The sequence below is a fragment of the Sus scrofa genome, chromosome 4, assembly GCF_054392235.1.
Source record: "Sus scrofa isolate SSC_HxYL_T2T_F1_AM1 chromosome 4, Sscrofa_HxYL_maternal_Yorkshire_Landrace_v2.0, whole genome shotgun sequence".
Lineage (NCBI taxonomy): Eukaryota > Metazoa > Chordata > Mammalia > Artiodactyla > Suidae > Sus > Sus scrofa.
In genome coordinates, this window is record NC_139386.1 from 107,050,422 (window position 1) to 107,063,073 (window position 12,652).

General features: G+C 41.7%; 1 protein-coding gene across 3 annotated transcripts in view; it reads left to right on the top strand.

The window, feature by feature from the left end:
• The window catches only part of WARS2 (tryptophanyl tRNA synthetase 2, mitochondrial), a 95,955-nt gene extending 90,119 nt beyond the window's left edge, over positions 1-5,836 (top strand). For 2 of the 3 annotated variants that reach the window (XM_085020765.1, XM_085020764.1), the window contains exons 5-6: positions 1,813-1,931; positions 3,453-5,836. In XM_085020765.1, coding sequence (XP_084876891.1) covers positions 1,813-1,931; positions 3,453-3,901 — 568 coding nt within the window. In that variant the 3' untranslated portion in view covers positions 3,902-5,836. The remainder of the gene's footprint in view (positions 1-1,812; positions 1,932-3,452) is intronic. The other variant, NM_001315752.1, reaches the window with a different exon arrangement.
• Positions 5,837-12,652: the final 6,816 nt, after the last annotated feature.

Here is a 12,652-nt window from a genome sequence, read left to right on the forward strand (position 1 = left end):
GTTTTCTAACAGTTTTTCTTTTCTGATGTTTTGAAAAGTTGTTATTGTTTCACCCATATTTACAACTGTCAATTAAACTTTCAAGCTGACTTTAAGGCTGCTGCTTTCACTGGCAGAATATTACACTTCCTTGACCAAGAAACTACAGCACTTTATTAATTGTATTATTAAATTTCAACTCTCAGGCAGTCACTAACTACTTAAAATCACCAGTCTCGGAGTTCCCGTCGTGGCGCAGTGGTTAACGAATCCGACTAGGAACCATGAGGTTGCGGGTTCGGTCCCTGCCCTTGCTCAGTGGGTTAATGATCCGGTGTTGCCGCGAGCTGTGGTGTAGGTTGCAGACGTGGCTCGGATCGCGAGTTGCTGTGGCCCTGGCGTAGGCCGGTGGCTGCAGCTCTGATTCAACCCCTAGCCTGGGAACCTCCATATGCTGCGGGAACGGCCCAAGAAATAGCAACAACAACAACAACAAAAGACAAAAGACCAAAAAAAAAAAAAAAAATCACCAGTCTCCTTCCTCACTGATATTTCAGTGTAATGTTTTCCCCATGCAGACTTCTCTGTAATGGTTAATTCTTTACTTGTTCGAGGTACCTCCTCATGGTCCAACATTGCAAACTTTATATATGGATTTGAAAGAAAGTCCCTATATTTTGATAATTTTTGTTTTACAGCTTCATATTTTAATAAAATACTGCAGATGAAAATCAAGATCTCCTGGAGTTCCCGCCGTGGCGCAGTGGTTAACGAATCCGAGTGGGAACCATGAGGTTGCGGGTTTGATCCCTGCCCTTGCTCAGTGGGTTAAGGATCCGGCGTTGCCATGAGCTGTGGTGTAGGTTGCAGATGCGGCTCGGATCCAGCGTTGCTGTGGCTCTGGAGTAGGCTGGTGGCTGCAGCTCTGATTCGACCCCTAGCCTGGGAACCTCCATATGCCGAGGAAGCGGCCCAAGAAATAACAAAAAAAAAAAAAAAAAAAAGACAAGAGATCTCCTTTGTTCCTTTCCCCATATGCATTCTCTTTCCTTCTTAAGGGGCATCTATGATCACGTATTTGTGGAGGAACATCCAGTATGTTTTTATACTCATATATGAATCTATGAACAATATATAATATTGTATACGTACTTTTAAGATTGACATAAATGTCAATGTTTCTACATGTCGTCTATGACTTGCCTTTTTCGTTCAACATTGTTTTTGCCATCCATCTGCATTGCGCTGGTGGATTTTTTTCATTTACTTTAAGGTCCCTGCAGCATATTAATTGTCCTGTGGCTACAATTTACTTGAAAACAAAGGAGCATATTCCAAAAAGATCTTGAGTTACTCCCTGTGTGACTGGGAGGGAAAATTCTTGCCCGAAGCGCTTTGTGCCATCTTCGATTTGAAGGGCAAGGTGGAGTGTCTTTCAAGTGAGAGTGCAAAGCTCTGAAGTGAAAAGCATCTGGTCAAGGCTAGGATACTATGTGCTGACTGGGTGAGAGAACAAGGAGTGGTTTTAAAATACAATTATGCTTGGAGCATATGCTATTTAAGATACCATTCTTCCCTCCCAGGAAGATCCTGTCACACTGGTGTTGAAGGCTGTATTCTCCTGCTATGGAAGAAGCAGAACTAGAGTAGACAAACATTTCTTTGGTATTTGTCTGAAACACAGATAAAGACTCGGGCCTCAACATTCTCTTTGTAGCTGGTGAACATTTGAACACCAACAGTGAAATAGGCACAGGAAATGCAGCTGCTTGCAATATCGTTTCGGTATAAGCAGGAGCCTTGCTGAGTTTTTCTATCTGTCTTTTATTAAAGGTCCACACATGTTCCTGTTGGGGAGGATCAAGTCCAGCACATGGAGCTAGTTCAAGATCTAGCACAAAGGTTTAACAAGAAGTATGGGGAGTTCTTCCCAGTGCCCAAGTCCATTCTGAGTAAGTAAGAAACACGTGATTGTTAAATCAGGGTGCATTTTGAAGAGAGGATTAGATAATGGACCAATGCTTGGAAGTTTCTAGGGACTAAATTTGGCATTGTCATGAATAGGCCTCAGGATTTGTAATGAGAATCCCATCTTTTTCTATAACGTAGGACTAGTAGACCTCACTGGATTATTGAATAAAATAACCGAAAATGTTTGAAAAGTATGGGAGAGACTAGAAACTGAAAATAATCAATTTCATTTTAAAATATTCTATATAGTATGTAGAAAAATGCTTCTCATTTGTTAGAGCAGGGATCTTTTCCTATTTTGTGGGTAAGGAAACTATGGCTTGGCAAGGCTGACTTTGCATCCAAGGCATGTGTCTCGTTGGCAAAGCAGGGCCCTACATTGAGCACTTCTGGTTCCAAAGCCAGTTGATCTCGTCCTCTCTGTTCAAAGTAGAATGAAAGTCATAAGCGTGAGAACTACTGGATCATAATCTAGCTGAAACAAGAGGGCAGTGATCATCTTCGCACTTTGCCTTCTTAAAGGCACAACTGTGATGGAATGTCCGTCCTGCCTACTGAATCCAGAACCCCATCTGCAGCTTGCAAGGCTATGCTAGTCTGGAATCTCCTTGAGGAAAGAAGCTGTAAATCTCTATCCACATTTTGGTAGCAATGCAAACTTGTGGCAGGGGCAGAGATCACTGAACCTAAGCTCTGTCCATCTTTATTAAGTTGACAGCATTTTAAAGAGTGTAACATGTGCCTAGTATCAATTTAGAAGCATAAAATGGATATACATTCCTAAGTTACTCCAATAGTTCACACAAATAAATTCAGGGCACCCCATACATTGAAACCAACGTTCCTATAGCAGTAAGGACCATTTTAAAGCTTTGGCCAATTATTATTTTACCTATTTCAACTTTACATATTAATGGACATAACTTAGGCGATTACTAGTAACACTGGTTTTATGAAGCACAGCTTAACATCTTGATTCTATCAGATCAATAAACAAGTCACTTTTCTCCCTCTTACGTGTGTGTGTGTGTGTGTGTGTGTGTGTGTGTGTGTTGGTAACTACTTAACAATCATGGGTAAAGACATGGAAATATGCCACAAATTGTAAAATCTGACATGGGGGTAGGAAAGGCAGTGGTTGTAGGCAGGGTGTGATTCGCCAGAAGAAAGAACAAAAAGGAACGAAGTAGGCAATACTTTTTTTAACAGGTACACACAGCAAAAAGTTTCATATGTATAGGATTATATGTTTTTGTGTGTACATGTGCATTAAAGATGCAGGAAAATATGACCAACAAAATATCAACATTTTATTACACACTTCTGACATCTTTACATTTATGAATATATAAATTACTTGCATGTTTTACAGTGTTTGATATTTCATCAGGTAAAAATAATGAAGTTTTTGGTGTTCTTGCACTTTGTAAGATCTAGACACTGACATTCCTATCGGTGTTTTCAAATTGTTTGCTTCATTTTTGGTGTGTGTGTTGCTGTAGCATCAATGAAGAAGGTAAAATCCCTGCGTGATCCCTCTGCCAAGATGTCGAAATCAGACCCGGATAAACTAGCTGCTGTCAGAATAACAGACAGCCCGGAGGAGATCGTGCAGAAGTTCCGCAAGGCTGTGACGGACTTCACCTCGGAGGTCACCTACGACCCGGCCAGGCGAGGAGGCGTGTCCAACTTGGTGGCCATCCACGCGGCAGTGACCGGACTCCCGGTGGAGGAGGTGGTCCGCCGAAGTGCTGGCATCAACACCGCTGGCTACAAGTTGGTGGTGGCGGAGGCTGTGATTGAGAGATTTGCACCAATTAAGAGTGAAATTGAAAAACTGAAGAGGAACAAGGACCACCTAGAGAAGGTTTTACAAGTTGGGTCGGCAAAAGCCAAAGAATTAGCATATCCTGTGTGCCAGGAGGTGAAGAAATTGGTGGGGTTTCTATAGGCAGTCTCACCTAGTCCCAGAAAATGTTTTTTATCTTGTGGTCTGCTTGCACACTCAGTCTAATAAAGGCAGCTTTCCTAAGACGCCAACAATTCCAGTTTGGGGATGCTTAGTTTACTCCACCTGATCATTGGCGTTACTTGATGAACAATTCATAGTCTTCAAATAGAGCAGTGTTCTAAATCCCATCAGCCAAATTCTGTGGAAAAAAAACAACAACAACCAAAAAATAAAAAACAAAGGAGGCATAGCTATCTGAATCCTCACTTCAGGCACACTCTTTGGCCTTAATTTATTCACACAAACGTGATTGAGGTAAGTAGTAATTTGACATCCGGGTGTTTCATTTTTGTCTCTGGAGTACTGTCACATGTGCTTGCTTTAATCCATACCAACCCTTTTAAAAAGTAATATGTAGAAATCTTAGACTTATAATCTTTGGGATGCTGCTTGGACTAATTTGTATTCTGATTCATAAAAATAAGTTGATTAGCTTTCATTTGTCACTGAGATGTTATCTGCTGTAATATATTTAATCTGCTTATTTCCCGAGACCACATTGACTATTCTAGCAAGTATTATTAATTGTTTTTTTTAATAATCGTTCAGAGATATGTAATATCACCTTCTGAGAAGGTAGCATGATTTCAGATTTTTTATTGTACAAAAGCCCAAGTCCCTGGATTATGTTCTTAATAAGTACTTCTTGGCATTTGTCTCTCAGTTCAATCTCACCAACCCCCTGTGAATTCTATAGCAGAGGGATTTCCGTTTTACACCTGAGGAAGTGAGGCTCGGAGCGTACAGTTAGCTTATACAGTATCACTCCACAAATAAGAAACAAACCCAAGATCAAAACCTTTACTCCTTATTCCTAAGAATCACAAATTTGTCATCAGCACAGAACCCAGAGAAGCAACATGTTTGAGACTCCAGACATTCTTATTTTGAAGGGGGGTACTGGAAATATAAGACCTGAACTACTGATACTGTTATATTATCACATCAACCAGTAACTGCCAGCTTTAAATCTGGATTCAGCCAACCTTGGTCAGTCTGCATCTCAGGATTCCCAAGGCAGGTCCCAAGTTCTGTTTCCTGTGCTTATTTCAGAGACGCTTCAAAGTATATTCTGCCCAACTACAAGAGTTGTGAACCCTGAGGAGTCAGATTTTCCCAGTGAGCCTAAGTTTCTCCTCTCACCTCTACCTCAGTCTAAGTAGTAGTAAGTCCGTCTAAAGCCTAGCTTCTCTGCACGCCCCTTTCCCACACGTGAAAATGGAAATGATAATCCTGACTCACCACACCAGGACCTAGTAACAGGATTGATTTCGTAACAGAAATTGCTTTATAAGTTTTTTGCCAGTGGATTTCATGATTACCATTTATACAGGAGAGAAAAGTATAATAGGCAAAGAATTTTTTAATACATGTTTCTTTACTTTTCTTTCTTTCTCTTTCTTCTTTCTTTCTTTTTCTCTTTCTTCTTTCTTTCTTTCTTGGGCCATGCCCATGGCATATGCAAGTTCCCAGGCTAGGGCTCTAATGGGGCTGCCAGCCTACACCACAGCATACACAGCAACTTGGGATCCAGGCCCCATCTGCGACCTACACTGCGACTCACTGCAACGTCAGATCCTTAACCCACTGATCAGGGCCAGGGATCGAACCCTTGTCCTCATGGATATTAGTCGGGTTCATTATTGCTGAGCCACAACAGTAACTCCTTACTTATGTTTCTTAAGAGAGGGAAGTGAAGTGGTCCTTTTATCAGAACAGACATAAATACGCCTAACACTGTATCAGAGAATCCAAATTAAAAGACTCTTTTTGGATCTTTGCTTGGAATGGAGTGTGTATTTTTTTTCTCCCCCCCCCAAAAAAAACCTAGTATGAATAGTGGAAAATGACTAAATTAAAGGCAGATCTATCAAACTAACTGTCTGTGTGTTTTTTACCCCCTTACAGCACCTTTCATCTAAAGAACTAAAGCCACCATGAAAAGAATCTCAAAGGAGAAAAACTAGGTGACTTGTCATAACTTCTAAGGAGCAAATCAGATAAGGATGGGCTTGTGAGAATCCTGTTGCTGTTATTCTTTGAAAGTGACCTGAGGTACAGCTCCAATTAGACCCCTAGCCTGGGAACCTCCATATGTCGTGGGTGTGGCCCTAAAAAGACAAAAAAAAAAAAAAAAAAGAAAGAAAAAGAAAGAAAGAAAAAAAGTGACTTGAGGACTTATCAAGTCCAAATTCCAAGACCATAATGATTGAGGGAGGTGCCCAGTGATCTCAGGACATTGGTAAAGAAACCAAAGCTAGAACCTAGATTTATTTTCACATCCCTTCCACTTAGCATTTACAGGCCTCAGTGCAGTCTTTTTATTGAGGTGAAAAATTGTCAAGAGATCCAGCTCGTGGCTTATCTCAGAAGGTGATTTTAATTGTTATTTTCTGTATGTTTTGTGAAAAGTTGAAATGATGAAAAGTATTTAGAGGTGGTACTAATGGTAACTTGGTGCTCTATAGCTCCACCTACTGATCAACTCTACTCCTTCAAACCCACCTTGACGGACTGCCACCCAGAGTACAGTGGAAGTAGCTCACCTGTTGTAGGTGTCTCCTAAACATTTATTAAAATAATGGCAGGGAGTTCCCATTGTGGCGCAGCAGAAGCAAATCCCACTAGTAACCATGAGGTGGTGGGTTCAATCCCTGGTCTCACTCAGTGGGTTAAGGATCTGGCGTTGCGGTGAGCTGTGGTGTAGGTTGCAGACCAGCCTCAGATCCCACATTGCTGTGGCTCTGGTGTAGGCCAGTGGCTGTAGCTCTGATTTGACCCCTAGCCTGGGAACCTCCAAATGCTGCAGGTGCAGCCCTAAAAGGCAAAATAATAATAATAATAATAATGTAATAATAATAATAATAATGGCAGAACATGGGCTAGAGAGTCCTAATAAAGTATTGAATTTTTTTTTTTCAGAAAATGTCTTGATGCAGACCATAAAAATGCTAGTCATAAAACAGTAACACTTGAGTCCTCACTATGCATCAGGCACCATTACTCAGTGTCTTAAAGCAGTGTTTTTCCAAGCCTGGTACCCAGACCAGCAACTTGAGCATTGCCTGAGAACTCATTAAGAATGCAAATTCTCAGAGTTCCCTGGTGGCTCAGCAGGTTAAAGATCCAGCATTGTCACTACTGTGGTTCAGGTCACTGCTGAGGTAAGGGTTTGATCCCTGGCCCAGGAATTTCCACATGCTGTAGACATAGCCAAAAATAAATAAATAAATAAATAAAAGAAAGCAAATTCTCTAGCTCTACACCAGAGCTACTGAAGCAAAATTTTGAGAATGAACCCAGCAATTTGTCTTAACACTTTTTAGATGATTCTGATGCGTGCCAAGTTTTTAAGAACCACTGCTTTTATATGTACTCTCTCACATGGTCCTCATAACCCAATAAAGTGAAACTCTTGTGAAACTATTATCAATCTCATATTCCTGAGGATGAAACCAAGGCATAGGAGGTTGAATATTTTGCTAAAGATAGTTCCACTCCCAAGAGCCAAAGTCAGGTGGTCTGATCCGGAGGCCACCGTGGCTCCTGCACAGTGTCTTCTGATGTGTTTGGGGTCACATCAGCTCTGAGGCTGCCCTGCCCAACATGGTATGTGTTCATTTAAGTTTAAATTAATTAAGGTTAACTAAATAAACTTAACTAAATAAATTTGAAACCCATTTCCTCAGCAGTACTTTGAAGTGCCCAGTAGCCTCAGTGGCTAGTCACTAATGGCTAGAGTTTGGGACAGTACCCGTGAAAATGTCAATCATCACAGAAAGATCTCTTGGAAACTGCTGCTTTAAGGCATTCAGGTTACTGGTTTTGCTCGTAATTGCACATACAATTGAGGCTTCTTCCTGGAGAGTTCTTCAACTGGAGAACTCATGAAGATAGTAAAAGGATTAATTGAGAGTGACAGACCATAAAGTTTCCCAAACTTAGTATCTGTTGCTTCTTAGATAATAAGAACATGTATGACGTCCTTGCTGTTTGCTGGACACTTTGTGTGTTTATATACAATATTTCGTTTAATATTTATATCAGTCCTATAGGATAGGAACTATTAGAGCTACTTTTTCAGGTAAGTAGAGATTCAGCAACTTGCCTATAGTCATGAGTTTATTATTAGTCTGTAATTTCTCCCAGTTAAGAACCCAGTAGTACCTCTGGGTTAACTATAAGAGTACCCCTTCTGGAATATTACTCAGCCATAAAAGGGAATGAAATAATGGCATTTGTATCAACATGGAGGAACTTAGAAATTATGATGCTAAGTGAAGTTAGAAAATGAGACACAAAGTCATAGGCTATCACTTATATGTGCAATATTTTAAAAAAGGATACAAAGAACTTATTTACAGAACAGATACTGACTCACAGACTTTGAAATACAGTGTGGTTTCCAAAGGAGATAGATAGTGGAGGGGTAATGGGCTAGGGGTTTGGGACGGAAATGCTGTAAAATTGGGTTGTGATGATTGTTGTACAACCATAAATAAAATCCATTGGGTTAAAAGCCCCCCCCCAAAAAAAAGAGTACCCCTTCTTTACTAGTCGAGTCTAATCCTCTCCTGCGTGTCCCATTATTTTAGGGCTTGCATCTCCGTCCCTGCCTCCCTGCCTCCCTGCCTCCCTGCCTCCCTGCCTCCCTTCCTCCTGCAGTTCACTCTGTCAAGCTCTGTGTGCCTGTGTTACTAGGCAAAGGGAGTGACCGCACCCTGGGGCAGCTCTTGGTCTGTCTCTTCCACTTGAACATGATGACTCTGTTCTCATCAGCTATGTGTTCTCCCTGTGTGACCAGCAGTCTCTTTCCACTCTGTCAACCGGAGGGGTCTTTTGAAACTTTTTTGGCCGGGAAAAGTCAATTCCTCCCTGAAACTGAGCTGAAAACAGATTGCCTAGCACTGGCACATAACATTTGCAAACACCCCCACAGACAGACAACCTGGAGGCTTTACTGTTAATCATTTAAGCCTTCATATGTTAACTTTCAACAGTTCTGTTATATTGGCTGGGCTGGGATTATCTTATTTCTCCAGGAAGGAAACTGGGGTTCAGAACATTAGTGACTTATCCTCAGATATGTAATTCAGCATTATGACAAGAGTTTATGTAGAGCCTGCTTTGTGAAAGGCACGGGGGAAATGTAATATGCCTGTAATTTAGAGGAGATCCTAGCTAGCAAATGCTGGGTGAGCATAGGAATGAACAATTAACCAAGATGTTTAGGGAAGGGATAAGATAGATATAGGATAGGAAAAAGGACTTTCCAGTCAGAAACTAGGACACAGAAACATGAAATTTGTGTTTCGGAAAAGGAATTTCATTCAGTATGTGGGCAGAATGAGAATGGAAATGTTAGATTGAAGCACGTGAAATTGTCGACATTTGATTTCTTTTTACCAACAAAGCTGGTGGTTCCATGTGGATCCACCTATTATTTCCGGTGAACAAACATTTTGCGGAGTGCTTATTTTGCAGACACCACCTGAGCACCAAGTCTTAGAAGTGAGACAGTCCCCATGCTCAGCCTCCTTCTTGTCTGTGTGGAGATGAACTTGGAAAGCCAGTGAAAGGTAGAATAGCAACTAGAGCCAAAGTCTTCTGAGTCTTGTACCTCTCCAGGGTACATCGACTATGGCATTTGCCTCTATAATTATTTGAAATATGCTTCTAAATGTCACACTTAGTGGTTCTCAAATAAATAGAATATTTAATATTTGCTATTACCATGTTGGCCCTATAGAATGCAAACTCCTGTTTTTAATGTTCCCTCCTCACTTTTACCCACATACATCTACAGCAAAACAGGCTCCTCATCATCATTTTCTAGAAGTGTTTCTGAGAAGCAGATGACATGACTGTATATGACTCTATTTAGAATAAAGTGATCTTGGAGTTCCTGACGTGGCTCAGTGGTTAATGAATATGACTAGGAACCATGAGGTTGCGGGTTCCATCCCTGGCCTCGCTCAGTGGGTTAAGGATCCGGCATTGCCATGAGCTGTGGTGTAGGTCGCAGACATGGCTCGGATCCTGCGGTTGGTGTGGTTCTGGCGTAGGCTGGCGGCTACAGCTCCGATTAGACCCCTAGCCTGGGAACCTCCATAGGCCTCGGGTGTGGCCCTGAGAAAAGACCAAAAAAAAAAAAAAAAAAGAATAAAGTGATCTGATTTTCTAGAATCACTGTCTTACTCATCATATCCACCTTAATCCCTTTTTCAGATAAGAGTTTAAAAAAACAGTCTTTCTGGGACAAAACCTTGTCCCATGTCCTATATGTAAACGCAGATGAGGACGCATGTGCACCTGGCATTTACCACCTTATCTCCCTACACTAACCTGGCCCACAGGGAAGCTCACTGAGAACAATTGTCAGTTCAGATAAATAGTTTGTCTAGAGAGTTCCTTGAGTTTGTAGCAGCCTCCCCTACAAAAAAAAAAAAAAAAAAAAAAAAAAAAGAGCTCCTGTGACATATATATATATATATATTTTTTTTTCTTTAATGAAAAACTGTATGGCTTATCCAGACATGAGGATAGGAGCCAGATCTGAGATGTGTACCCACCATAAAGAAGGGTGTTATCCCTTGGCAGATTTCCGGAAGAAAGTTTTTGCACTGGAAGAGGAGGTGAATGCTCATGGGAATTCACAACCTCGAATTGCTTTACGATGGATCCCTCTCCTGAGATTAACACATGATGGAATTTCTGACTTTGGTGGTTCCTCAGTCAATGATTATTATATTGTTTTTATGCCTGCCTTTTCTACCTGCTAGTTTCTAATCATCTTCAAAACTCCTGCAAACTCAGCACAAAGACAAAGAATTCCCTGCTGTTTGGTTTGCACCACGTCGTGCAGAATGGACACACACTTTTGCTCTGGAGCACCCTCTCCCCACTCCGCATATCTAAATGGATGCCCATCCCAGCTACTGCTGCTGTTTCTCTTACCTATTGCTGCTTCTGCTTAGTTTCTAGAGAAACACACGTCTTCGTGAGACCCTTCAGCTTTGGCTCTCTTCTAGCTCAGAGCTCCCTAACTCCCAGCCCTGCTGTTTCAAGATCCTTCTTGCTGCCCACATAGGCTTCATTTCTCTGCCAGTCTCCCTCAGCGTCTCACACCACTGCAGCTGACATAAGCTACCTCCATCAGCCCACACTGTGTCTGGGGATCTATGTATTCCTTTCTGCTCCCTTCCTGCAGTTCTACGGTAACCACCACTGTGCACACAGCACTCCTACCCACTCTCAGCCCCATTGTCCAGCCACAGTCATGACTTCAGTGCCATTCTTAAACCTACAACCTCATATTCAGCAAACCACCTGTTCCTCCATGTTCCTCTTTGGAGGAAAGGATATTCTGATGTACTGGCATGTTGACATGTCAAGATCAATGGAAGACTATAGACACATGCACCCGCATGTTCATTGCAGCACTATTCACAATAGCCAGGACGTGGAAACAACCCAAATGTCCATTGACAGATGATTGGATTCGGAAGATGTGGTATATATACACAATGGAATACTACTCAGCCATAAAAAAGGATGACATAATGCCATTTGCAGCAACATGGATGGAACTAGAGAATCTCATCCTGAGTGAAATGAGCCAGAAAGACAAAGACAAATACCATATGATATCACTTATAACTGGAATCTAATATCCAGCACAAGTGAACATCTCCTCAGAAAAGAAAATCATGGACTTGGAGAAGAGACTTGTGGTTGCCTGATGGGAGGGGGAGGGAATGGGAGGGATCGGGAGCTTGGGCTTATCAGACACAACCTAGAATAGATTTACAAGGAGATCCTGCTGAATAGCATTGAGAACTCTGTCTAGATACTCATGTCAAAACAGAAGAAAGGGTGGGGGAAAAAACTGTAACTGCAATGTATACATGTAAGGATAACCTGACCCCCTTGCTGTACAGTGGGAAAAAAAAAAAAAAGTAAAAAAAAAAGAAAAAAAAGATCAATGGAAGAATGTTGCCTTTTGATCCCTCTTAATTCTGAAGTAACAACCTCTGTACTAAGCATAAATGCTTCTCCACCCCACTCCATCCTCTACCCTTCCCAGAAAACAATGTGTACGGATACACAAAGAGCACTTACTGTATTTATGGTTCTGATCTCATCACTTTATACATGGATTTGGCATAAAGTTGTTGTGGCAGAGACTGCTAACTCTGCCCCTGTATCCATTCTCTTCTCCTTCCCTTTTGCAATGGAACCCTCACCCTTCATTTTAGCAGAGCGCATAGTCAGGTAGGAACTACATTTCCCAGCCTACGCACAGCAAGGTTTAAATTTGTTTCAGCCAGTGGGATAGGAGCAAAAGTGATATGTGCAATTTCCAAGTCACATCTTTTTTTCTTTTTAATGGAAATTGCTTCCCCCTCCGACTTCCTGGAACAGCCTGTGGGGACCCGTTGATGGAAGCCACAAGAGCCGGATAGGGAGAGTCAGCTCCCACACACCCAGCCCCACCCTCCTTCTGCTTGGGCCCCTGGACTTGGCAAGTAGTACTACCTTTCTGTCCTGGATTGCCCACCTACCTAGGGACAGTTGTGTGAGAAATAAGCTTTATCTCGAGATCTCTTTGTTATAGGGCCTTAGCTATTACCCCAGCTAATTTCACTAATCTTACTAGTTTCTTTATCTCATGTCCTCCTTCCAACTGGA